This window comes from Anopheles coustani, chromosome 2 (genome assembly GCF_943734705.1).
Source record: "Anopheles coustani chromosome 2, idAnoCousDA_361_x.2, whole genome shotgun sequence".
NCBI lineage: Eukaryota > Metazoa > Arthropoda > Insecta > Diptera > Culicidae > Anopheles > Anopheles coustani.
In genome coordinates this window covers 36,735,984-36,761,774 of record NC_071289.1, presented here as the reverse complement: position 1 = coordinate 36,761,774, position 25,791 = coordinate 36,735,984, and the positions used below count along the sequence as shown (strand labels likewise).

At 43.9% G+C, this 25,791-nt stretch overlaps 2 protein-coding genes across 2 annotated transcripts in view; one reads left to right on the top strand and one right to left on the bottom strand.

Annotated features, from left to right (window-relative positions):
• Nucleotides 1-25,791, top strand: part of LOC131264326 (kinesin-like protein CG14535) — an 88,646-nt gene that overhangs the window by 19,957 nt on the left and 42,898 nt on the right. The window contains exon 4 of the mRNA XM_058266625.1: nt 17,367-17,550. Coding sequence (XP_058122608.1) covers nt 17,367-17,550 — 184 coding nt within the window. The remainder of the gene's footprint in view (nt 1-17,366; nt 17,551-25,791) is intronic.
• Nucleotides 14,133-15,889, bottom strand: LOC131265737 (probable cytochrome P450 4d14). The gene is made up of 4 exons (XM_058268042.1): nt 15,727-15,889; nt 15,274-15,657; nt 14,565-15,197; nt 14,133-14,473 (listed from the first exon to the last, which is right to left on the bottom strand). The coding sequence occupies exons 1-4, from the start codon at nt 15,887-15,889 to the stop codon at nt 14,133-14,135; spliced, it is 1,521 nt and encodes a 506-aa protein (XP_058124025.1).

Genomic DNA, 25,791 nt, shown 5'->3' with positions numbered 1-25,791 from the left:
ACGATAAATGATATTCAAACGTCAATGCTTGATAGCAGACATAAAATAGTCAAGAAAGAAAATTTCTCCCGTGGAAAAATATCGAATGCTCTTTTGCAGGGCAGTGTGTTACGTTTCACCGAGACCGGAATCCAAGGATAACATATCATCCGACTGTGTCTTGTTCATATATTGATGGTCTATTCCTGAGTGTTCCCGGGGGTGGTTTCTCGGATAACCCGGAGGAAACGAGCGGGGAAATGGTGCCAAGAAACACGCTTCCAGCGGGAGAAATGTTCCCTTTTCCGCCGAGTCGTGACTGCTGAGCCCGAAGCCATTCCGTACGAAACATATGTTGCATGAAATTATTATTGCTGACTTTAGACTTTTGACTGTCGAATCCGGAACGTGTTCCCGTGGCCTTTCCTCCGTTCCTGGGTATCCGTAGCGCAGTATTGAAACGGTTACGATCTGCAGCACAATCCCGAGTGAAAGATAGAGACCGGAGTACCGCAAGTGAAGACACACCACCGGAAGAAGATCGGCTAAGTTCTTGTGTATTTGTGTCACGGTTTTTTCCATGTGACGAAGCCGCCGGGAGGGAGGATGAAGGTGGTTGCGGGAAATGGGGAAACCTAGAACATCCTTCGCCGGGGCAACATATCGGCAGGGTTGGGGTGAACGAAAACACTCTCCACCCTTGGAGGCCAAGCCGAGAGTCGAAGCCACCGTCTCATGCAGGAATTTCAAAAGGATAATAGGATTTTATTATTTCCAAGGTTGCTGTATATTAACATTTTTCCAGCCACACCGCCCTCCTGCCCTTCCCATGGTTTGAGAAAAGAAGACACTTTCAGGGCACTAAGCATGAAAACGGCAAACGAAAGGTTTTTCCTCCTGGGAATGGGATTTTTGGAAGGTTTTCTCTGGAATCATCTTATGCGCCGTTCCTTCCCTTGCACATAAGAGGCCTTACCGGGTTTTCTGACATGGTTGGGTATTTTCTTGGCCTGCCAATGTTGACGATTCCTACCCTATCATCTCTTTTTGCCCGACTTCGGTGCTCCGTTTGCAAAGCATCTTCCAGTTTGTGTCATGTGTGCTTTATGACTTCTTGCAATGGGTTTGTGGTATTTGAATTTTCTTTTTTCATAGGAACATATTTTATTAGGAAATAATTTGGCTTTATCAATTTAAAAAAAAACGCTTCGCTCCCCTTGCTAACTTGGAATGTCTTGGACCCGTTGAATGAACAGGAAGGGCTCAACAACATTTATTGATTGAGTACATTCCGCAATGATGTGTGTTTAATAAAGTATCGTTTCGTCTGATGAAAATTGTTGTTCCATTTACTCAGATTTTTGTTTCTGAGGTGACTTATCTTAGGAAAAATAATAAATGTAAAGTAGCCACACTTTATTTGCTTATTGATTCCTTGTTCAGAATATTAATTGCTCTTCGCAAATGATATGATGATGTTTATGTATTTTATTTTCATGCCTCAATCGTAGATGATGGTATGAAAAATTATTCCGCCCCGTGCACTCCGAAGTAAACGGACGTTGGTAAACGTTTATGATTGCGAAAGTGGCTGGTCTTTCACCTGAATGCTCTTAGCTTGCTCCATATACGTCTCAACAACGTTTCGCTTCGACAATAATTGGCTCCAGGAAATGAACCAGACTGGCTCCTGTGGAAAGGTCAGCTCGAAGATGGTGCGCTGAGTCAGCCGTTATGGACAAGCTGCTCCGTTGAAGGCAAGAAAAGAGATCCGAATGTCTTAAGAAATAGAAAAAACAAATCCGTTTCTCTCGCAACGGTCGGGAGGTGAATGTGAACGCAGAAAGGCATAAATAATGCGTTTGTTTATCGATTTTCACCAACGTTTTCTTTTCCCTACTAGAGGCGGATGGATGAAGTGTTTTTCTCCGAATAGAACACCTGTGAGCGGCACTTTAGTATAAGTCAGCTAAGAAAGCACGTTGTTCTACTTCGAGGAAGGGCATGTTGCAGCAGACATGTTTTCTCAACATTTTCTTTAATGGCAAACAAATAAATTTCATACAGAAAAATTAAACAAGAGAAATATCTCAAACTATTGCAACATAATAATCTAATAATATGGCAATGAAAATTTTTAAAACGAAACCATCATCTTGAAAGTGGTTTAGAATTGACTTAGAGATTAAGTTTCAAGCTGGCTTATAGATCCATACATCCAAGTAATTCTTATTCGTGTTAAATGCTCCGACTAATATGTCTTGTTTGTTTATTAAATATTTTCAATATTCTAAAATCTTTTTCCACACCAATTTCTAAACCCAAGTACATTTTTATTGCAACTGAATACTGCTGGAAAGGCAACTTAAGGCAGATTTATTGCATTGGCTGCGTCGAAATGCCATGTTACATGCATCTACCGTGTCTCAGCTATCATAATTTAAATGGAAAAGAGAACGCACAGCCATCAATCGCAACCAACCATTTTTCCAGCTGATCTCGGTTTGGGTAATAAATTCTAGCTGATAATTGATAGGTAATCAATTTTGATGCGTACGGTGCATTAATTCTACTCGGCTGCGGTAACACCCCGTGACGCCAATTTCCCCAAACGATGCATCCTGTCCGGAGCAAAAATGTCAAATGCACTATACACGCAAAATGAAAAGAAGCGGATGGAAAAAAAAGATGGCCCAAAAAACCGTTTTATGTCGGATCCGTTTCCCATAGAGGCAAATTTTCACACGCTCCCCATAAAGGACCTGTGCACGGTCGTTGTGGAAGCAAGCGGGGGAGGGGGTAAAAATAGATTATCACATCAAACGGTTTTCCCCATAAATTGAACAAACAAAACTTGCCGCTTCCACACACCCACAGGCACATTCGATTCCCATGACGATGGCGGCGCGTTTCGGCGTTTTGCATTTATTTGCACGTAAAGTTTGATTTTCCGTACGAAATTTATTTATGCAAATGTCGGTCGGTTGGATGATTCGCGTGGGTTTTTGGTTGTTCCATCGGTTTTCGGTGGCCCGAGCGAGAGAAGGATAAGCGTGACGCAACAGTGCATACCATACTATTCCTGGCCGCCCAATGAAACGGACTCGATTTTTGCATACGAAATCTTTTTCCACTTTTCTCGTAAACCAACTGAGTTATTGTTTTTGCGTTGAGTGTGTTTTCTATTTTTGTTTTTTGTTTAAATGGACTTCTAGCGAGAGTTTGTTTAAATGTATGGTACAACCTTAGTCGACATTTTCAATCGATTTGAACCACGGTTGACGCTTTCACTCCGACTCAAAACGGACTTAAACACTGCTGCACTTTTTTTTCCACCACGAAATGGATGTGGTTTTTCGGAAACTTTAACCGAAAACCTAACAGGCCAAACACAGACCTTTCCGTGACGGGCCAACGTTCGCTGTGGCAATCCGGACCGTGTTACAACAGACACACCTTTTCCGAGGACACCTCCAACGCGCGGAACACGCGAGAAAGTCAATGGACCGGAAATGCGTTTGCGTGTTCCGGTTCGTGCTGCGGTCAGTGGTTCTGTCATTCGGTTCAGCGGTTTGGAGCGCGGGTAAAATGGGGATTGATTTTTGGTGACGGTCGCCCCGAGTCGGTTTCGGATCAGCAAAATCAAACAAAATTATTTCCGGAACAGGTTGAACCACAATTCGGTAGCTTTTCTGCCTGTCCACGGTACGCGATTGGTGTGGTGGAAAATGGGATGGAAAAAATATTACCATTGCGTTATTGTTATCGGTCATTCAGGATAGTGGCTTTAAAATAAATCTGCCCGGCAAAATTACGAAAAATGTTGTTTGAAAGCATCGTTTTATCTGCTCTGCCTCAAGCATCCAAACTATTAATTGTAATCTATAAATTTGCTTCACCACTTCCCGTGGCCTATGGTTTTCAAATCGAAACCCGATACATCATAACTACACTATCCGCATGACATGCCAGCAATTATAGCAAACGCGGCGTACCTTCAAACTAACCGCTAACTACATAATCGCGGCCAGCAGCCAGGTCTAACCTCCAAAGTTGCGTCGCTACTTTAAACGTATCACTACAAAATTAACTTAAGTGAAGTTGTCACCATAAATTACCCGTAACAAAAGTCGCGCCGTGGCGCTCCGGTGCAGGTGCTGCACCCGGAGGACTTGCGCTCCGACAGCGACGCCGACGACCGGTTCGTCGAAACGGTACTAATTTCAATTAGCAGGATTCAATTAACGCTAATGAGATCACTCTCGCCAACGCCGCCATAAATACTTTCGCTGCAGCACGGCGCGCGACGAGGGCGACGACTCGGAAGAGGGCACCGAAGCTAAAAGCGACCTCATCAAGTGTCCAAAGGAGTGAGGTTCTTGACTGACGGGGCTGGGCACGGGGTGAGGCAGCTTGTGGGAACGGGAATAAATCAAATTTACTGGCTGTAAAAACAGCGTACCATCACCATCGGGGGGGGGGTGGCGGGTTCGGATGACATGGAGTGCCGCCTGGAACTGAGCTGCCTGGAAAACCGATCTACCAGACGGTGAGGAGAATGGGCTAGAATATCATCCATCAGATTCGGTGCCCACTTCCAAAGGCAGCTACTTTCTTTGTGCCATTTACAAATCTGCTGAAAATCACTCGTTTTTCCATCGTGGCGAGGAAAAAAAAAGTATAAAGCGCAAACAAACGAGCAGAAGTCGTGAAAAATGATCTTGAAGCAAGAAGTCACTTCCTTGACGCCTCAGCACATAAAATGGGAAAAAAATGCAAGAAATAATATTAAATCGCACGCACATTCTCCCGGTCCAGCAACAATGTCCGGTGATGTGGTGATGGGTACAAGTGTTTTCATTATTTTTAACAACCGCGCTAATACACCCCGACTACGCAACGCAATTTTACGCTGCTGCGTGTTTGTTTAAAAGATAAACCGGTGCCGGGGCAGGGAAAGTCAAACCGAGCGAGGGTAAAAGGCGACTGATGTTGAAAAACGATCACGGGCACACGGACGGACGTACAGCTGGGCGGATTTTTCACGACCGAACCACGTCAAACACGATCGAAACCCGGGTGGAACTCTTTTCTAAACATAATTAATTTTATAGCCAATCATAAAATTGATTAAATTTATCCCATCCATCCATCCATCCAGCCCGGCGTTGAGACGTCGATTTTCCAACCACCTTTTCCCAAGCAGTCTTTTCAGCACTTACAAACACCCGACCGGAGGTTTCGACGGGAAACATCCATCCGCTTGTTGCTAATGGTGTACTTTTTCATTATTGCGCTCCTCTTGTACCTATTTTCATGACTGGAAAAAATGATGACACACACTCTGACGTATCGTAGCGAATGCAGTGGAGGCGCCTGGTACCGGGTGTTGAAATGTGGCAAAGATTTTTTTCTTTTTCCCACAGCATTCGACCGTAAGTGTCTCCCTCAACACCTCCGGTAATGTTTCAGGTTGATGAGGTGCTATATCGGCGCAACGTCGATGAAAAACGGGTTTAATGGTACTCTAATGAGTTCGTTTTTGTCACACGCGTACTCAGCGAAAGAAATTGGCGATTGATCGATTCGATGGGAAATCGAGTGGGAAAAACACCTCGAAGAACGAAAAACACATGCTCGAATTGCGTGTGTTTCTGTTAGCTCCCCCGTGTGAGTGGAAATGGATTTCATCTGGCAGAAGATGATGCGACCTTTCGAACCATTTGGCAGCTGCTTTCACGGCTGACTCGTGTTTATTTTTCAAAGCGGACCGGGGAATGCATTGACTGTGTCAGTGCGCGGGAGTTGGGGAAATGGCTTTTCACTGGCGAAACTGAACATGGACACATATGGCGGCGCTGTTCATCTCGGTTTATTCATCCAGACGCAGACACAGCGTCGATGGTGGCAACGCCATTTGGATTTATTTTTCTGCGTCAACTGTCAACACTTTCCTTTTTTCTATTTTGAGTGGGGGCAAGTTTTCTTTATTTTTCACCCTCTGGTATTCTCTCAATGAATGTGTTATGCTCGAAATAATGTTCTGTCAATTCGCTGGAAAAAACGTGCACGTCAGATGTCAGAGGGGTTTTGCTACAATTCGACATTCGACACGTTTTTCTTTTATGTCGCAAAGTTGCATTGCTTTTGATGATTGAATTTATAGCTTCCTAATCCTTTTTCAAACACATGAACACGTTATCAAAAAGCTCTTACATACTCGTTTATTATTATTAGTGGTACTTAATCGATGGAACGAAAAACATTTTCCACATTTGCTCCACATCTGCAAACAACATTGTTCAGCACTGCTCAATAAAATTGTTATTATTTTCATAAGTTACGCGAACTTTCAAATTGATTTCCCAGCATTGCTAGTAGCTGTAGATCAAACATTGTCCTACCAAAACCCATGAACTTGTTTCAAACATATTTACCCAACTCGATCGGTTCAGGATGTAAATAAATCAAATCATAACGAAAACTCATTTATCGCACCACCAAATATTGTCCCTCCCCGGAAACCTCAACACCCTCCCTACGTCATCTCCCGACCGTTTGGGAGGAAACTAAATAGTGAAACACATCAAAGGGATCGCGTGCGCACCCGGTTCTGCTTAATTAGTTTGCTATTTAATTTTGGGTGCCACTATCACTCACCGCACGGTGAAAGCAATTCAATTGCTTCGCCCTCAAATTAAAGCACACCGGGGACTCCCGTTTTGGTGGTCATGCGTAACATTTTCCTAGCACACTCGACTCGGTCCCGGAGAAGGTCCCGTTTGGTAAAATCCTTGGAATCTTTCCCACGGTCGGTCGGTATTTTCACCGCTTTTTCCCAACCGCGTTTTACCGCACCAGGAACCGGTGGCCGAAAATGGGATGAAATTATTTATGTTTAATTTGCACAGTCTCTTCAGAGTAACATCCTTTTCGGGGCGTAATTACTCACTATAATGATGGTGCTTCGGTGCGGAGGGCTTTCGGCAGCATTTTCACTTCCGGTAGCAACCCCGGAAAACCGGTTGTTCCTAGTGACATCAAAAAGCTTCCGGAATTCAGCAAGAGGGGAATGAGGGAAGAGACCATTTCAAAGACCTTGCGAAACATGCTCTTTAATGAGTTTGAAGCAACACACATTTGCCACGCAACTGGGACTATGTTTTTCTCTGTGTTTTGGATGAGATTCAGGATGAACTCTCCGCGGATTCAAAGGACATCGAGGTAGAAACCTAACAACCCAAAGGTGTGTCTTATTTCCCCTCACGCACAGTTCACTTCACGGGGTGAGAAAAGTCTGCAATGACACTAGTTATAGTTGTCGTGTTAGTATCTCTGAAACTCCCGCGTCATATCACGCCCTGGAGTGTGCCAAGATCTACATAAACATTGCCCAAAATAAACAAGGTCCCCACGTTCGGAACCGGGTCTGAATCAGGTCGCTCGGGAAGGAAAACCCGCAAACCGGAAGCGAACCAAAGACGACATCGACTTTACCCCAAACCTTCGCTATGGGGGTGGTGGAAATAAGGCGGGCAGGAGCGGGGCAATGGAAAGGCAAAAGATAGGCGACTGCGTTAAAATTATCATTTATATTCAAAACATATTTCCAACTCTCCAGATTCGCATAAAATAAATATTTTTCCGTACACCTTTACTGCTCCTCTCGGTAGCGGGGGCCAAGGAAAATCGTAGGCAGTGGGCTGGAACCTTTCGCGGGGAGGGAAAATCGGGGCCAGAGGGTTCCCTCTTCCTTGGGTACGCAACGCGAAACTAGAGCACCGCTAACGCACCGGCAAAGATTTAGGATTAGGGCAAAGTTGGCGAAGGGTGTGAGTGAAGAAAACGCCAACGAGGGGTTTGGGAAAATCACACCAAAATGCGGAAAGTGCTGTGGCCTCGCCAGTGCCGTGATTTTCTATGCAAATATAATTTTCACTACGCTGTGACCTCATCCTCATCCGTGTCGGTTGTCGTGATTGGAGACTCGATTCCATTCGATTTGGTCTGACGATTTTCCGGATGTGGTGGGAGGTTCTTTCGCTTATTTTTTTCTTTCGACAGGGTGGGGGTGCAGTATAATGTGAAAAATAATTTCGTTCATTTATTATGCGCTCCAGTTCCCGTCCGTTCCCGTTCGTTTGTTCCGATGTACACTGCGGTTTCCTTTCCGCCATTTTTGGTTTCTACTGCTTCCTTCGAACCTCACACCAGGACACGTTTTCCCGTTCGATCTTCATTGTGTGTCACCAATGCCCGCATCCTCGTTGACGGAGTGACGAAGGGTGGCTTCTGTTTTCCTAAGCCACGCTGGGGAAGCCACCACTAAGCAATCGTTTCCCGGGTTGTTTCTTTCCGTTTGACGAAAGGAAAAGTACGGAATGTGTATCCACTCCATCTTGTAACGGATTTTCCCTCGAAGACATTCGCCTGAAACCGATAGTGTAGGCGGCGGAAACTGGGAAGTGCGGTTCGGATCGGAGTATAAAACAAAACGGATACGAACCGAACGGCGACAGTGGGCCGCAACCGGGACGGAGTGACAAACTGCCAAACTGTTTTCCTGTGGAAATCCTCCACCACCAACGCCATCAAGTGAGGTTTCCATCAGCCCCTACGGCGAGTTAGCGTGCCTTTCTTGCTTGCTGTGTTGTCCGGAAAATGGCAGACCCAAGCCATTCTCGCCCGCCCGCAACGGTGGTAATCTGATTTTATCGTGGAAATTGAGATTTAACCGAGAATTATCGCATTTTTATTCAAATAATATTTTCCAGATTAGATAAATTTATTGGCTTTTGCTCACGCTGCCTAGGAAGTAAGAAGGAGGGCGGTCCCACCCCATAACCGGAAGTGTCACATTTAGTACAATGTTGCCGAGGGTTCCAGAGGGTGTAGGAAGCACAAAAGCTCGTCCCTTTTCCGGACTCAAGATTACTGCTCGAGGGATGAAGTGTGAGAACGGGAAAACAGCCGCGTTACCATTTCGATCCTGTTATCAAGTGAGGATTTTCCACTCCACGCCTCATCCGCGCATATGCTCCGCTGCGTGCATTCGGTGTATTGTTGTTATACCCAACAGCTTTGCAGCTTTTCCGCTTAAAATCCGGTCCCGAAGTACGAACAACTTCTGCTACTTCAACTGCTACTGCTGCTGTCGGTGACACGAACACTTCAAGAAGTTTCAATAAGAAGCGCCTTTTTTCCGGGGAACCATTATCACTTGGCTGCTGGTTTCGGGCGCGCGCATACACACTCCCCTTCTGCCCACACGGGAAAGGTCCGCAAGGGGAGGAAAAATTTGAATATTTCAGCCATTACTTTTAGCATAAAACGATTATGTCCCTGGTGGAAATATGTTACTTTTTCGGAAAGGCACTTTCTCCTTCAACTGACAGGACCCGTTGCTACCCGGTGGACGTGCGATTGTTGTGATTAGGGCAGATTGAGGGAGCACTATCTGCGAACGAAAGAGAAAAAAGAAAACATCGGAGCGTATGCTTTCATTGTTACTTTTATGCGCCCCATAACGTACGGCTTACGGTGAGATCGGATTGCTCTCTGGGACGTATGTATGCATGCATGTTTGGATGTCAGTTTCGAGTGGGGTTGTCGTACGTCTTTCGGGCTGAGAATTTTTTTTTAAGTTTATCAGATAGATTGAAAGCAATTTAACGGAAATGAAAGATAAACCAGAATGTGTATGGGTTCTGCTCGATAAGCCTTTCTTTTCAAAGCATAAGCAATTTCATGCTTCCAGCAAAGCAATTCAAAATAAACTTATGCATTAATTTTGCTTTGAAAAACACAGCATCAAGGTACCTTTTTTACATTTATTGGAATATATTACGATCTAAACTTATCGAGTACTAATACTAATTAATAGTAATTAGTAATTATCCTAATCCGTATGGCTTTAGTAAAGATAAAAAAGATCATTTTTTTTCATCTGCATAGGAACAAAGATTTTTTTTTTTAATCTAGTAAAGCAGCAAAAAGTAAAAGTTGAATATTTGCCCCAACTTTTCACGTAGAATTTTCAAGGATTATTTTCAAATTTTGTACAGTGTGATAATTAGCAAAAGCAACTAAAAATTTAAAGCCATATGCTTCTCTTTCCAGTATTCCTCTTTAAACACCCCAAATATAAGCTTAAATTCAATCAGAACAAGCTTTTGCTCCAGTTTCACCATCGGTTTCCGACTGCCCACCGCTTACCGGAGATGCTAAACAGACCGAACATAATCCATAATAAATTCATGGAAGCAAAAAAGGATCATGGTGAAACTTTTATCAACTCTAGCCGTCCGGTTCGGCAAGGGTGAGCTCGCAGCACTCTTCAGCTCCGAGTGACGGGTCTAAAGTTTTCCCATAAAACGCTCATTTACCGACTATTGTTTCATAATTGATCCCCAAGAATAATCAATTGCGCCGATGAGAGATGTCTTTTTAATAGGGAAGCGGTCAAACGTAGACTAGCTAACGTGTGGCAAAACGAAGTTGACATTTTAATAAAGGTTAATAAGTCAGGATGGTGTCGGATAAACTTTCAACCTTTTTCTTATTCGGAGGCGGGTGCATGGAAATGCCTCCAGTAGGTAGGAAAATGTCTTACGGGATAAGTGAGATGTTACGCTCGACAACATGCCTCCGAAGTTCCGACGTCCGTCGGCTAATTGACAAAAAAGAGGACAGCTCAAAGGAAAGCGAATGGAACGCATTATCCAAATGTATTCAGTTCGCAAAAACGTACGTGTATGAAGGGAGGCGAGGGAAGTGTGGAACGTCGTCCCTTGAATCGGAGGCCCTTCTCATGTTACGGAATTTAATTACTTCTAGAAACTCCCGAGACAGCTCTTATACGCAATCCTCCTTTAAAACCTTAGGCGAAGAGTAGTAAACGTTCTAAGAAGCAACTGGCAAAAGAAGATGTCCTTCCTTCGGCAAGCAGGACACCTCAGTCGAGAGAATTCCGGAACCTAACACGTAGCCCGATGGGCCGTTCGAGCACATTAAAATCAGTTTCCCCAAAATATTTCCCACCTCCACGCTCGGAGGATTTTCCCAAACGTCACGAAACCTTTCCACTTGATCACGTACTTTTCCTTCCCGGGCCCGTCGCTCTTCCCAGTACACTTTTCCATCTCGAGGGAAGGAGCCATCTGCATAGAGTCCCTTTACCTAACCTCTCTCTCCTCCCTTCCCTCATCCTCGTAGCTTCCCCTTAAACTCCCCAGAGGTGTTTTATCCCTCACTTTTAGAAAGCAATAAGCACTTGCTTCCCAGTGAACATTTCACCTATTGTCTTTCTCTGAATGGACGAGAACAACAGGCACATTTTGAGGAGGATAGCATTTTCCGGTCACTTCAAGGTGTGCAGACCGAAGCCATTGGGACCGTTGAGGAGACTAAGGTCCCGTTACACACCGTTTTTCAGCATACCCGAAAGGGACGAAAGTTCGCTCCTTGACTTGCAATTACAAAGCTTTTCATTTTTCGTTTATTAAATAAATGAAGGGGATGCTGGAGAGTTTGCCTGCTTTCATTTGAATTTCGTCTCGTCCCTCGGCCACCCTCTAGAGACACGTTGCCGTTCCCCACCGTACGCCGGGTCCTTACGAAAAAAAAGGCCAACGAAGGTGAAAGTGAATGAGAAATTTCTCAAACATGTTTTCCTACCCATGCCTTCCCATGTCTACACACAAACACACATTGCAAACGTTGGTTGTAAATGAGGAAAAATACCATCATCGTCAGCGAAGGAAAATCAGCTCCACTGAAGTGTTCCGGCTGGTTTCTTGTCGCGCAGCATGCAGCCGCGCCCGTTTGCTGGTTTGCCTCGGTTGGCAACAAAAGGAACAGAATAAAGACCAACTACCGGCAACGGAAAACCGAGCGATGTCGTCAGCGGAAAACGACAGTTTAAGCAACTCGTGTTTTTGGTATGCTGCCAGTCCATGTCCACGTTAGACCTTCTGCTCATTTCAGCATGCCGTAACCGTTGAGTGCTAAGGGTGTTTCTGGCTGTGGGCCGTAAAATAATTGTAATGAAAAGCGTTTTTGCGGTGTAAAGTCTTAATAAGGGTTCACGAAATAATCGTCAATTTTTATGCGCACGTGGTCGGGATGAAGGGGGTGTTGTTTTTTAAGAGATTTTTCTGCACAGCTTGATACTCTCACTAAACGATGTCATAATTGAAGAGAGTGTAGAAATAGATGTTTTAAAATGTTCATGCAACATCGATGTTCACTTTTATAATTCATTTATTTTGAACAAGAAAAAGTATACTAGGACGTCCTGTGGAACCTTTCAGAGTAACTCAACAATTTAAACATGTGTAACTAGAAAGATTCCATGAAACAAAATTCCCTGAAAAATTTACAAAACCTATAAACACTGTTTGAAGTTTTATAGAATTCTTTTTACTTCGCTCAAAACAGTCCCCAATGCTAGACTTACAGCCGCCAAGGATTCAGTCGACAGTTTAATTATAAAACCCGCCCAACCTCAAAGCCACCCGACAGGAGATAACGTCCTTTAATTTTGTCCTTTCACTGCGGTTTCCCAACCTCTCTCGGATGTGAACTTACGATGTGCGAGTACAGAAAGGAAGCGGACAGAAAGAAGATTGTATTGTAGAGATATATGGGAGCAAGCCGGCAGTGCATTTGTAAAGCCAGTGCCTCCCATCCGAGTTGTTGCGAAAATCATCCGTCACGTGTAGTTTTCATCATTTTCACCAAAGCGAAGCTTAAATAAAAATGACTCCGAAAATGGTTGGATTTTCAGCATTTTGACGAGTTTTCTTCCGCTCGGAGTGTTCTGCCGTCCTTAGGGATCGTCCAGGAACGTTGGTTTCCCATCCAGCTTCAAAGGACCCAAGCCTAATGTACCGGGTGAATGTGTGGTGTGTAGCTGGTAAAACCATACAAACACTCACCCGAGCACATAAATTCATGTCGGATTCTCACGCTGCTCCACTACTACTGCTGCTTCGGTCGTACATCTTCCGTGAAATATTTCGCTCGCCCACAGAAGACGGATTGACCCCGCGCGCTCACTTTGCACCAAATCCTCCACCACAATGTAGCATCGGCTTCGCCCACGAGGTTTATTTCATACAGACCATTCCCGTGCGCCGTAAGCGGCATTATTTGTTATGTTTCATGCTTCTTAACATTATCCTTATCGGCTTAGTGGCCCGCTGAAAGGGAAACGAATGGCGTGCCGCGGCGGGAAAGTATAAAATGTTCTACTGGTCAAAGATTGAGCAGGGATATAGAAACCAGGCACAATTTTCCTCTACCCGCCAACCTGGCAAGGGCTTTCGGAAGCGATATTGCTTGCCACAAAACCTTCTTAAAATCCGGCTCCAGTTCTCGGTAGCTGTCGTCCTTTTGAGGCCTTACAGAAGAAAACTCGGAAAAGTTGTTACAAAAACATTCGGTTTTTATCACTCGCCCTCGTTGGGAAAAAAGTTTCGGCAGTCTCCCTTGTGCTTGGCCACGCTGCACTTGCGTTCTCAGTGCACAGATTTTTGCCCCCGAGAGCAGAAAACTTTTATATTTTTTCGGAGGACAGTTTTTCCTTCCTTTGAGCCTTTGTAGTGCGGCCGGGTGCCAAAAAGACGGACAGGACTAACGAAGAAAAACCCAAGTGTCAACAGCTAACAATTGTAGCATTATACGGGGAAAAAGAGTGGTGAGAAATGTTGAAGAAAAGTTTCTTCGTTCCGAGGAAGAACTTTGGCCCGCCACCAACTGGTTCGGGCTGAGCGGAGGTGGCGACAACGGCCACCAGAGCTTCGGGCGGATGTTTTGAGGTTACGCTTGTTTTTGCTTCGTGGCGTATCTGTGTCTTGAGCTTAACTACTTTCTGGGGGTGACCGCAGGAAAAGAGAACTAAAGTCTAGGAAAAGATTTTTCTTTTAACGTTCTATTTTTTTATTAATGTTTTCTATTGAATAAAAGGAAAGTTGAAATATTTAAACGAAAGCATTGTTTGAATAAAATTACTATTGAAAAAAATGTTTCAATAGAACTCAGTGAATTTTCACTTCTTAACGACTTATTTTATTTAACAAATACATGTTTTTCTATTAATTTACAAAATATTAAATAAGTAACAATTCTTAGGCCTAGGAATAAATTTGCATTCACACTCTCTTAACCAATTTTACCGGGATGCCACAAGTTGGTCGAAGAACGAGATCCGCCTTGTATCGAACCTGATCCGTCGTCTCGCCGGGCAGGATCCGATAGCTGGCCAGCAGCTTCACGATAGTAACCTTCATCTCCAGCAGGGCGTACTTTTGTCCGATACAGTTTCGGAATCCAGCACTGAACGGAATGTAATCGTACGGACCGCGCTTAACGTCGTTGTCGTCGGAGAACCGTTCTGGGATGAACTTTTCTGGCTCGGGGAAGACTTTGGGGTTGCGGTGGATGGAAAAGATGTTGAGCGAGAACGTTGTGCCAGCCGGGATGACTGTTCCATCTGAAAGTATTTCATCAAACGAGTTGAATGTTAGTTTAATTCTTAATGGATACCATGAATTTTAGGTTCATCATCGTTTTGAGTCACTTACTCATCTCCATGTCCTCGAGAAGCTTCCTTCCAATAAACGGTACGGGAGGCACGATTCGCAATGATTCCTTAATCACCATGTCGAGATACTTCATCTCCTGCAGTAGAGAGCTCGTAAGCTCGGTGGACTTTGCATTCGCTCCAAGCATTCCATCGATCTCTTCGAACACCTTCTGCTGGATGTCTTGGTGCTTGGCAAGGTTCAGAATGGTGAATGAAATCCCGGACGTCGTCGTGTCGTGTCCTTCGAACATAAACGTATCCACCTCCTCCCGAATGTCGGCCGTGCTCAGTGGTTTTCCATCGACCTTCACCTTGAGCAGCTGATCGAGGAACGTATCGCGACGCTTCGAGTACAAATCTTCCTCATCGGCATTAAACTCCACCTGACCGACTGCCTGTTCCGCTTGCAGCTGTTGTCTTCGCTTTTCGATAACAGTGTTAGTAAAATTGTGCAATTTTTTGATAACTCTTCCTTGCTCCCGAGCGAATGGATACAGGAAGAAAAGTGATGGAAACTGCCGGAATACACTGAAGACACGACGGAAGATAAACTCCGACATCTGCTTAACGCCCTGAGCGTACTCGTTGTTGGGGTCCTCCTGAGCGTTAATTTGAACGCCCATAGAAGTAGCTGCAATTTGCGATAGAACACATCGATAAGGAACTCGCGATATGACGTTCATTTCACCTTTACACACGATACTTACTACAAATACTATCCAGCGCGTACAGCGTAATGTAATCGTAGATATTGAACTCGCCCTTGCCGGCCCGCGCTTCCAGCTTGCTCACCAGCACGTCCGCTTCGTGGTTGAACACATCGACGAACTGATCGAGCATTTTGAAGTGAAACGTGGGCGTTATGATGCGCCGCCGCTGGAACCACTTTTCACCAAACGAAAGAAGCAATCCCGTGCCGAGCCATGGCTCGAGGAAATCGTAGGGAAAAGATTTTTTCGTTGTCTTTGCAAGGACCACCTTTTCCACATTTTCCGAACCGGTGATATCCATCACAAAGTCGTTGAAAGCACCCATCACTGGCACGTCGGCACCATACTGTATGTGCATGTTGTAAAGCATATCGAAAATTTCTAAAATAGTTTAACAAATTTTCTATTAATCATCTTCGTAAGTAAACTATTGCAAAGCTCCACACTTACCTGGGACTGACTTATTTCTAAACAGGTAAAAGCAACCGAGAAAGTAATCCGGATGGGGTCCTTTAAAGTGGCTGGATACTTTGAACAGATGCTGCCGCTTTTGGTGGTACTTGAACAGAAGGTAGCTTAAATAAACTACCACTATGGCTACGTAGAGCATCATCTTGCTGCGGAATGTGTCTTCTTGTCCAAACGTTCACAACTGACTATAGCTCTTAGCCAACAAACACTCCACTGGGTGCGGCACTGCGACACTGCTTCCAACGATTAATGATTTCGAGGTTTTAAACCTTCCGGTATCAGCTGGCTTCAATGTTTCTTATCAGTAGCTCCGCACGTGTTGGTACGATTTAAATTACGATCTTTTAACCTGCTTTTAGTTTGTGTAAGTCATGCTTACCTTGCAATTTCAATACGATAGTAAAAGTTACGAAACCAAAACAATGGCAAAAACAATATGGTTATTGTAGTGTTCAAGAGTCACAGTTGTATCCAAAGGTTCAAGAAGATAACCAGCAAAAATTTCTACCGATCACGTTGATGCAACGATGATGTTCCATTTCTTGTATTGCGCCGGCAGTAAAAGATGATATATATAGGCAATTGTTAAGTCGTATGTTTCGAATAATTGATCTTAAAAGAATGTCATTCCTCTAGGAATTTCATGAGAAACACTAGTGGCTTGTTTTTTCCACTAAAATATACCTCCATATTTATTACTATCTTTTCATAAGACTATGAGATACTAACTACTAACTTGATGCATCGCCGGCTCGGTGAAGAAGGTATTGAAAAAAAAGAATTATAGTTTCAAAATTTTGCTTGAGAGTTGTTTTAATTCAATAGTTGCAATGTATGTTTTAATTCAATATTTACAATAACAGCATATTTAAAATAGTTTATGTTTCGCTTATTACTCCTGTAATGTATAAACCTTGTTGTATAACTATGGTGGATACACCTTGACAAAAGAGAACATACTTGTTTTGTTTGTGTTAGTAAAACTGAGTTTCAGTTGTCAAATTTAGATAATTTTATCCTAAAAAATGATCAAACAAATCTTCTACACCATATGCAGTGCTTAAACTATGTAATGTGTGGAAAGTTTCAGAATCGTCTGTTTAGTATTGGTCGAGTTTTGAGTGTACATAAAACTCCATACAAAAACAATGCTAAAATATGTAATAGGTTGACATATAAATCATTTAACAAAAAAAACGCATACATTTCACCAAAAAGAAAAACAAAACTGTCATAATGGAACAAGCTATGCATTGGGAAATATCGGAAAGTGCATATGAAATAAGTTAATTGATATTGACTACCGCAAACGCCTTTACAAAATGTCATTGTCAAAACAAAAATGATAACAACAACGCAACATCGTTGCTGTATTTTTGCAAATGCACGTCGACAGCTCGAAATGAAAAAGAATGCTATTGGAAAATTAACATTTGATTAAAAAACATAATTTTTCATTTCCACAATGACAATCGCACGCAATGGTTTTGGTTCAACGCAGATGTATTTTTTTCAAACCGATTCTCACTTCCTTCCGCTAGTGAAAGGGATTCGATTAACAATCCTTTTTCCTTCATTTCGCTTATGGTTCTCGTTTTCTATCTCTCTTTCTCCGACAGAGCTGCACAACGATTGGCTTCCGGCGGTAACAGTGAAATTGCAGCATTGACTACGAACGCCAACGGCCCCACCGAAATGAGTGCGAACGGCGGTTTCTGTGGAGCTATCCAGCGGACGCCACCGCCGGTTCCGGCCGGACTGGCTCGCCGGATGGCGAATCGGGAAAACATCGGCCTCGGCAAGGTAAGCGCGTTCGACATTTTCGGTACTTTTCTGTCCGGCAGCTTTTATTTTGTTTTGCCGCTGCCGTAAAGCATTTTTCGCTTCCGGGGGGCACTGCAATATGTTATTTTAATGACTGAAAAACTGTTGATTCGGGTGCAATATATCGAAACAATATTCATTTCCCGTAGTGATTGCTATGCTTCCGGAGGCTCAGTGATTCTTTAAACGAAAAAACACGCAAAATCGCTACTGTAGTTTTGTTGACTTATTTGGTAATCAACTTCGTATGAAACTTTCAGAAATGTTTCATTACTTATTTGATAATTTTGATAAACCTTATTTCATTCTTGTATTGTCATTTTTTGCAGAATCTCATAGTCTATGTTTTTATTAAACGAAAATTTCTCCACCTTATTTTTAAAGAACAACTGGTTTTGGAAAAATGATGTGCTCAAACCAGCGCAACGTACGATGTGTTTAAATTTCTTCTGCTCAACGAGCCCATCACTCACGTCACTTCACATTTCCGTGACGACTCCGAAGCTCCGTTTGCCATCCTGTTTTTTCCTCGTGAAAATTCAATCCACCACTGTTTGGAAGAAGTTTGGCTCGGAATTGCAGCCCTTCTATGCCTTGAAATACTTTTCACGTAGGGCTGATTCAGGAAAAGATTTTTTTTTCATTTCGCTTGCGGTACGTGAGATTTTTCCTTCGAGCAACGTTTCCTGCCCAAACGCAATCCATTTTCCACTTTCCGTGCTGCCCAAGCAGCGAGCGGTTAGAGGATCTAAAATTGGATTTAATCGATAGCTACAGTCTTTTCCTTGGTGGAAGGCTTTGCAGAGTCTTGCGAAGGAAGGATGTTCGATCGAAGGATAATTTATCCTTTCCTTTATCACTTTTTCAGGGGTAGCTTTTCAATTTAAATTTATCGCTTTCAAATTGTTTCCTTCGGCTGTTCACGGAGGTTTTAAAATAAAACACCATCTCGAAAAATAGACTAGAAAAGAACAATATCAACAATTGCTCATAACTTCACCTATTTGGTCAGCAGTTTGGTCCACATTTGTTGTCAAATAAATAAACCCAACCGGAGAAGCAGGATAAATGTGCAATTTCCTCTCCATCCACATCAGCCTTGGGGTTATAAACGACCAGACAGTGGCAGATGAAACCTGTTTTTCCATCCACCAGCAATGCATTTCCAACTCCCACTCCTTCCGCGCCCTCGTGCCACCACATGCGAACACAAATAACCGTTCCACTAAACGTCCAACCCGCCAACCATTCCGAACGCCCTCGGTATCAATTGCTCCATTATGGAACCGTTTCGGTATCAATTGTGTTGCGCTGACCGTCTTCCTTCGTCCTCGAAACCACACCGCCCGCTTCGGCCAAAGTACCGATTCAATTTCCGGACTGCATTCGATACATTGGATAGGCCACTTTAGCTTCGGCTTCTGGGGAAGGACGGAACATGAAGTTCGGGGAAGCAGAGGGACGTCTGCAGATCTACCGATGGAGAAAAAGTTAGATCCATTTAGATACTCGAGACAGCCACTTGTCGCATGGTGCGGAAGTCGTGTATTGGTTGGCAAATGTTGCGTTATATTGACTCTTACATTCGTTTTATAACCCCTGTCCAGGCTCTAAAAATAGCATGGATATATTTTCATACAGCATTTTCTTAAAACTAAACAAGCTGTTATATTCTTAGAAAAGTCTTCTCTGGCCCGGTTTAAGCCTGTTAAACGTGGTTTAAAATAATTAAAAATGTTTGAACATCATTTAACATGCGGCGTTATTTGGATATCTATTACATCCATTAATTTTGTTAAATCGTCAGAAGTACCTCGAATCATTTACTCACATATCTTTATTGTTACTCCAGATTATCTTAACTAGCAGGTGCATAGGGGTTTTCCATCTGCAATTGGCCCCTGTACCTTCCAAAGTGCAGGAAAAATGCCGCTGATACTTCCTCGATTTAATTTGACAAATTTCTTCTGTTCCATCGTATCGTCTCGATCCTTAGCAAGGTCAAACACTCACATACTCTTTGAGTTTTCCTGCCCAAAAGCTCGAGGCGACAAAACATCAACTTTGTGTGAGTAACGTCTTGCGAGACGTGTTTGATTATGGATGTGGTCGTTTGGTCGAAAACTTTCTTCCCGAACGTCCCAACCAATCAGTGCTCCAGTGGAAGGAAGTTTTGTTGCCCCCAGGGCAAAAACCGCCGGAACGCCGGAAATAGAGGCGTGCGCCGAAGAATTTCAAACCAACACAGAAAACTCCGGGGCGGAAGTCGCACGTAAAGTCCATACATTACCGCAAGCAAACTGGCGCGGCTTCAGGTCGGGTCGAACCTTTTTTGGGGCCGGTTTTCCAAATTAGGCTAGAAGAAGGCTCGAGCTGACGGTTGTTTTTTTGGGGCTCGACCGTGTCGAAGGAAAAAATCAATGACCCAGATCTGAGGCACCCAGATTCGGGCGTCCGGCAACTTCCGCCACGAGCCGACTGAACTTTAATGTCAAGGAACCGTTCCTTTCGCCGACGATTTCTGACGCGATGCAAAGAGGGAATGTTACGGTCGGTGACTTAAATTGCGAACGAAAAGGACGTTATATTGAGTGAATCGATTCGTTTCAAACACAAGGAAGTAACCTTCCTCGTTCGCGGCGAAAGAAATCCTTTCCTGATGGCCTTTTGAAGCCCCCTTTTGGCCACTTCCATTCTGTCCTTCTTGTTCCCCGAGCTGCCCCATCGATTGGCCTCGGGGTAATCAATAATCCTGTAGCGAAATAAACGTTTTCGAGAGGATTAAAATTTACCCGGCCAGTACGGGTGGGCAGCCCGGGAAATCGTTCAGTCGTCAGCACGTCACTCGGGAGTGGTCTGATGAATGCTTAATCCTGGAATTGATGCGAAACGGCATCAACGGGGACGATTTATTCAGGAGAAGAGAAAAAAAGGTGGTTCAAATGAAAGAATGGCACGGTGAGTTCTCCCTCACCATCCAGCTTTTCCATTGTGTAGCCCGATGAAATTGAGCCCGATCCGAGCCGGTCTTATTGAAGGAGCATAAAATAAAATAAAAGCTCCAACATAAATTGATCTCCACTTCCCGCCAACTTCGTCACACCTTCCCCCTTCACTACGATGAGGGATGAGGTGTCGATGCGGTCATTTTACATTTTTCATCACCTTTTTCCGATTCCATTCCGAACACACACCCTCGAGAGGGATCAATGAGTCGCACCGAAATGGGGCTGATTTTTTAATTTCCGATCCGATTTGGAAGCCGAACCCGAATGTCCCCCCACCAACGCGCGTCCTTTCACCCCTGCGTCAAGTGGGGAAGGAAAAAAAAGGCCCAATAAAATTCTGACCCGTAGTCAACGTAATTGGTACAACCGTGTTGACCCGTCGTCTATGGAAATGGCCACCAGCTTAGCATTGCTCCGCTGGCGTCCCGGGAAAATCGGCGCCCTCCCCCCACCGGACGTAAGCTCGAAGCGAGCAGGCTTAACTGCGGAACAATATGGTTAAGTATTGCCGGGAAAGCGCCAAACCTCCCGCGAACGCAAGACCCGCTCGGCCCGGTGAATGGATGACTGAATGCGTGATTAAATATAATTGAAATAAATATTAAATTATTGTGAAATTATACTGTAAACAAGAGGCGGGTCGCTTGCCTTTTTTTCTCTTTGTTGTATTTTGTTTTTTGTTTCGGTGCCATTTGCTTATTGTGCGTGTGTCCTTTTTGTCGAGTTCTCCAGTACAAACCGAGCCATTTGCATTATTCAGCCCTTATGCCAGGAAAAAACGGGGACTGGGAGCGATGGGTTGGGGTTTCCTCTCAATTGTTCATAGGGTGTCGAACAGAAAATATGTAAACCACTCCACAGCTTTTTGCTGGCGGAGTTTTCCGGCGCCGGGCGCCCGGATCTGGTGGCGGATGCATAAATGCTTTATTTATGATTATTTCCACACAACCGTTAGCTGCGTGATTATTGGTCTGATTATTGATGTAGTTTTTGTTTAGTGGGCGAATAAGTGTTCCATGATGCCATTGCCGAACCGGTTGACTCACGTCGGAAATGGGCTGGAATTCTTACGACCACCATTCAAGAGTAATCGGGTGATATTTCCATTATTGGCTAATCACCTGATCGAATGGAGGTATTAAGTGTTTTTCGTGATTGTGGGTAAATTGTGTGCAGTAAAGATAAATATTTACATTGATTTGTCATGCAAATCCGGTGGCTCTAATTGTGACATTTCGAATACATTTTGGACATGTTTATTTCAGAAAAGGGGAACGATTGCCGTGTCTGATTTTCTTTACATGCTTTATTTTCAAATCTAAACCCGAAACTATTACATGTTGATTTATTTCTCCCCATGAAACTTCGCCTGGTGAAAAGTTGTAAAATTAATTGGCCAAACAATTCCATTCGAAATGAATTCCAACCCGGTGTCATGTTTAGAAGAACGTCTCCGACACGACGTGCCGGTATATTCCGGTAGAACAGGAACCATGATCCAGCCATCTTTCATTGCTTCCTCCGATGGCTCGTATTTCTTCTTTACTCCATTGTCTTCGTCTTTAACTACATTTCCAGCCAGTGTTGTGCCACTGTTTGCCCGGCGTTTGTCCGAGAGTTCGAGTTCCAGTTGAGCTAATGATTTGTATCCGTTTCTTCCCCCTTACTCCGGCTTGCTTACTTTGGATCCTTCGGAAAACCTCTTTCTCAGCAGCGTGTTCCCGGGCTTCGGTGCGAGCTTTTGGTCTCGTGTAAAACGGTCATTTCGTTTCCGGAGATTCTACTAACGACTTCCGGTTGAGCGTTTATGTGTGTGTTTGAGTATGGTTTGCTCGGGAATGCCTCAACAGTCTGCATGCTGCAGGAATGCTGCCTTACTCCACGGTACGGAGAAGCAAGTGCGAAACGCTTCGGAACCTCCAACGTAACGCACGCCGTAAGAATGCGAAGAAACGGAGCTTGTTTGCCCAAGACGGTGGACAGAGAGTTACACCCGCTCGCGCGGACGGGGTCAGTCGTATAAAATATTCCTGGAGTTTAAACACCAGCACCGGAGAATAAATTAGGAGCAAACATACGTTTCCATAAATTGCTAAACTTCGGCCGGGCGTTCGGTCTGTGCAAGGGAGTGGCCATTTCGTTGGACCATCCTGCAGCATTCACTTCAACCGTACGTGAGGCATTTCAAGCGCTGGCTAGTCGTAATTTAACCATGGCACTATTGTGACCATTCCTCCTTTCGCCGGGTTATGGTCATTCTTGGGCGTTCGGCAATGTACTCGCAAATGACCCGGAGGAGCTTGAGCAAACAGTAAATTTGCCACCAGCATTTGGTGCAAATATATGACCAGCCATGGAGCTTTGGGGCGGACGAATAAAGCACATTTACACAGCTGTACAGAGGTGTAAACATTATCTTCAAATATTTACGATTTTTTAAAGATTTGTTTGAAGAAGTAATCTTTCGCATATGTTTTGACAGTTCATGGTTGAAATTGAGTGTATTTCAAATGAATGTATTTTATTTGCTTCAAAATTTACGCGATTTTTAATCATTAAGAACAAATGTAATCCATTACGCTCTTTGAAGACCAGTACTGATTCAATTTTATCATCTGATGTTTTGATATTTAAAAACGTTGATGAAATGCCAACGCATAAATTAAATATAAACAATTAATTAAGAACATTGTAATTTTGTTTAGTATATCGTGTGGTTCAGTACAAGCATAAGAAAAACGCCGTCCAAATATATGAAATGGTTTTTCTTTAAACCAAATCTGAGTGTAAAAACCTTCAAATTGTGCGAAAGATAATTACCTTAACGAGTAGCAGTGAAAGAAAAACGAGTGCACGAACAGGAAGTCTTCAAAATAATTACATCCGTAATCCGTTCTGGGAGCAACGGTCGTTGCAGTTTAATAGTAATTACCACATCCTTGCTCCTTTCTCTCATGACGGACGGTGTTAAAGATGGTTGCTGGGAAAATAAAGGATTAGGAACATTTCTCCTTCACGAAAAGTGTGACCTGAATGAAAGTCAACTCCCAAAAAAAAACTACAGATGATAACAGTTTATTTGCTGGACCTTTTTAATGCCGTCCCCTGCGCGTCCAATACAGTCGAGTTTCTTTACTTTACTAATATTTTTTTATGATTTTTCAGTACTGTTCAATTCTATTTATCTTTTTTTTCATCGGGAACTTGTCCACGTAATTTCGCTGTCACAATTTTCCGCACCGGAACACGAAACGAACAGCATTCCAACCATACCTTGCTGTTATTGTAGCAAGTAAGTTGTAAAGCTAATTTCATGCTTCCGAAAGATGTCGACCGAAAGCACAACCACCACATTCACCACTCAGTTGCCCTGAGGCCCTAGACTTGAAAGTTGTGAGATTCCCAATCCCGAAGACGATGTCTTCATCGAAACGAATGTTGCCAAAATTCCACGTTGAAGCAACGTTCGGGTGGTGGAAAACGAAAAGAAAAAATAAATTGTCAGCTAGGACCACCCTAATAGCCATTCCTCGTTCACATTTTCATCCCGGCAGAGCAGGTGTAAAACAAGTGAAACATTTTCTTCATTTCCCGGCTGCCTCTCGACAGGTTGATTTCGATTGGGAAACTTTATTTGCCGCTTCCGTTCGGTTCGGGCCCTGTACGCCAAACCATAGAAATAGAAAAGCAAAAACACATTACATGTGAGCGATTTTCTTTTACTCGGTTTCTTTAACCGACCCCGACAGCGAGACTCGCGAGAGGAAAATTGGAGCATTTAAGGAAAGGGAAAGAAAAAAAGGTCCCGAGCCCTCCAAACAAAGCTCCAGCGGACAAGGTGACAGACTTGTTAGGAAAACGTAAGCGAACGCCTGCGGGCTCCCGCTGTTGACGTTTGTTAACTGGGCAACCTGGGACTCGGTTCACTGCACCGGTAGCTGTCGGCCATTTCCTTGGAAAAACTCCTCCTACCCGTGGGCCGGCACCGCCATTACCTGCCGGGGCTCCGGCACGGTCCGTCGGTTGTGTGATGTGACTTGGCGTTGGCGTCCTCGCAACATAACGCCATTTGCTAGCATCACCGACATTTGCTCCCCGGTTCGGAATGTCTATTTATTTATTTATTTATTTATTTAGAGGAAGCAACTACAAAAAAAATCCAGCTGAGAATCGACCCAACGGCAAGCGGACGCCAAAGCTGACACCAGCTTCTGCAGCAGAAGCAACCGCCATTACTGCTGTGCCCAACTAAGTTTCCATTTTGTACATTTTTTTCCTCATTTTTGTTACTTTCTACGACACCGCTGCTTTCGTTATCCTTCCTCGTTTGCTTTTTTTCCTTTTACGGTTCAGGTCTCACAAAAGGCAGAAAGAAGCGAAGCTGCCACACAAACGGATGTCATAAATAATTTATGTGATTTTCAATTTGCTATCTGCCACACAGTTTGTAAATACCCTTCACGACCTATTTCCTCGTAGCATCTCGGGTTGATTGGGGCACCGAATGGGGACTGGAAGGTCGACCCTCAGATGACAGATGTGGAGCATCCTCTTTTGAAGGGATTCTATGCCCTGGGAAAGCTTCTTCTCTAGCCCCGTTGGCATCGTTGGGCGTTCGGCCTCGTTAGTTCCGGGAAGACATAAAACCACCCAAGATCATTACAATTGCGTTTTATTATTTCAAATGCCTCGTTTTAAATTTTCTTTTCCATTTGGGGACTCCTTTTCCTTACCGATTTATATAATTAAAACTACAGCACCTAAAGTGAGGTTTTATACTGCAACAACCCAAAAAGGAACAAACGCTCTCATCGAGTAATGTGTTCCAGCATTAAATTCGACAATAAAACTGCGTCGTTAAAAGTTCGAAAAAAAGCTTCCCCACTGTTCCAGTGGGGCAAGCTCCAGCAACACGTTTTCTGGCCCGGAATGCGGTCAATCCGTGCTACATTCCAGACACTCATTTGGTAGTGAAATAAATTGGTCTAGACTGGACCATTTTCCGGCCATACTTTTTGTTACGGGCTTCCCCCTGGGCCGCTCGTCCGACGCGTGACGGCCATATGACCCAGATCGGAAAAATAAACCACACCGACCAAGGAGGGAAATTTCGATCAGGCCCTCCGTTTTCGGGTTTTACCCCCGAGAAAAGTTTGAAGGTTTTAACTTTCTGTACTCCCCGGTACTGCTTGGAAAGAACTTCCCACAAGTC

Bases quoted from the DNA above. Each gene is read 5' to 3' on its own strand.
- LOC131265737 (XM_058268042.1), bottom strand. From the start codon at position 15,889: ATGATGCTCTACGTAGCCATAGTGGTAGTTTATTTAAGCTACCTTCTG. The intron at 15,658-15,726 runs GTAAGTGTGGAG...AAACTATTTTAG, and splicing joins TAGAAATAAGTCAGTCCCAG to AAATTTTCGATATGCTTTAC. The intron at 14,474-14,564 runs GTAAGTGACTCA...AAATACTTTCAG, and splicing joins TCTCGAGGACATGGAGATGA to ATGGAACAGTCATCCCGGCT.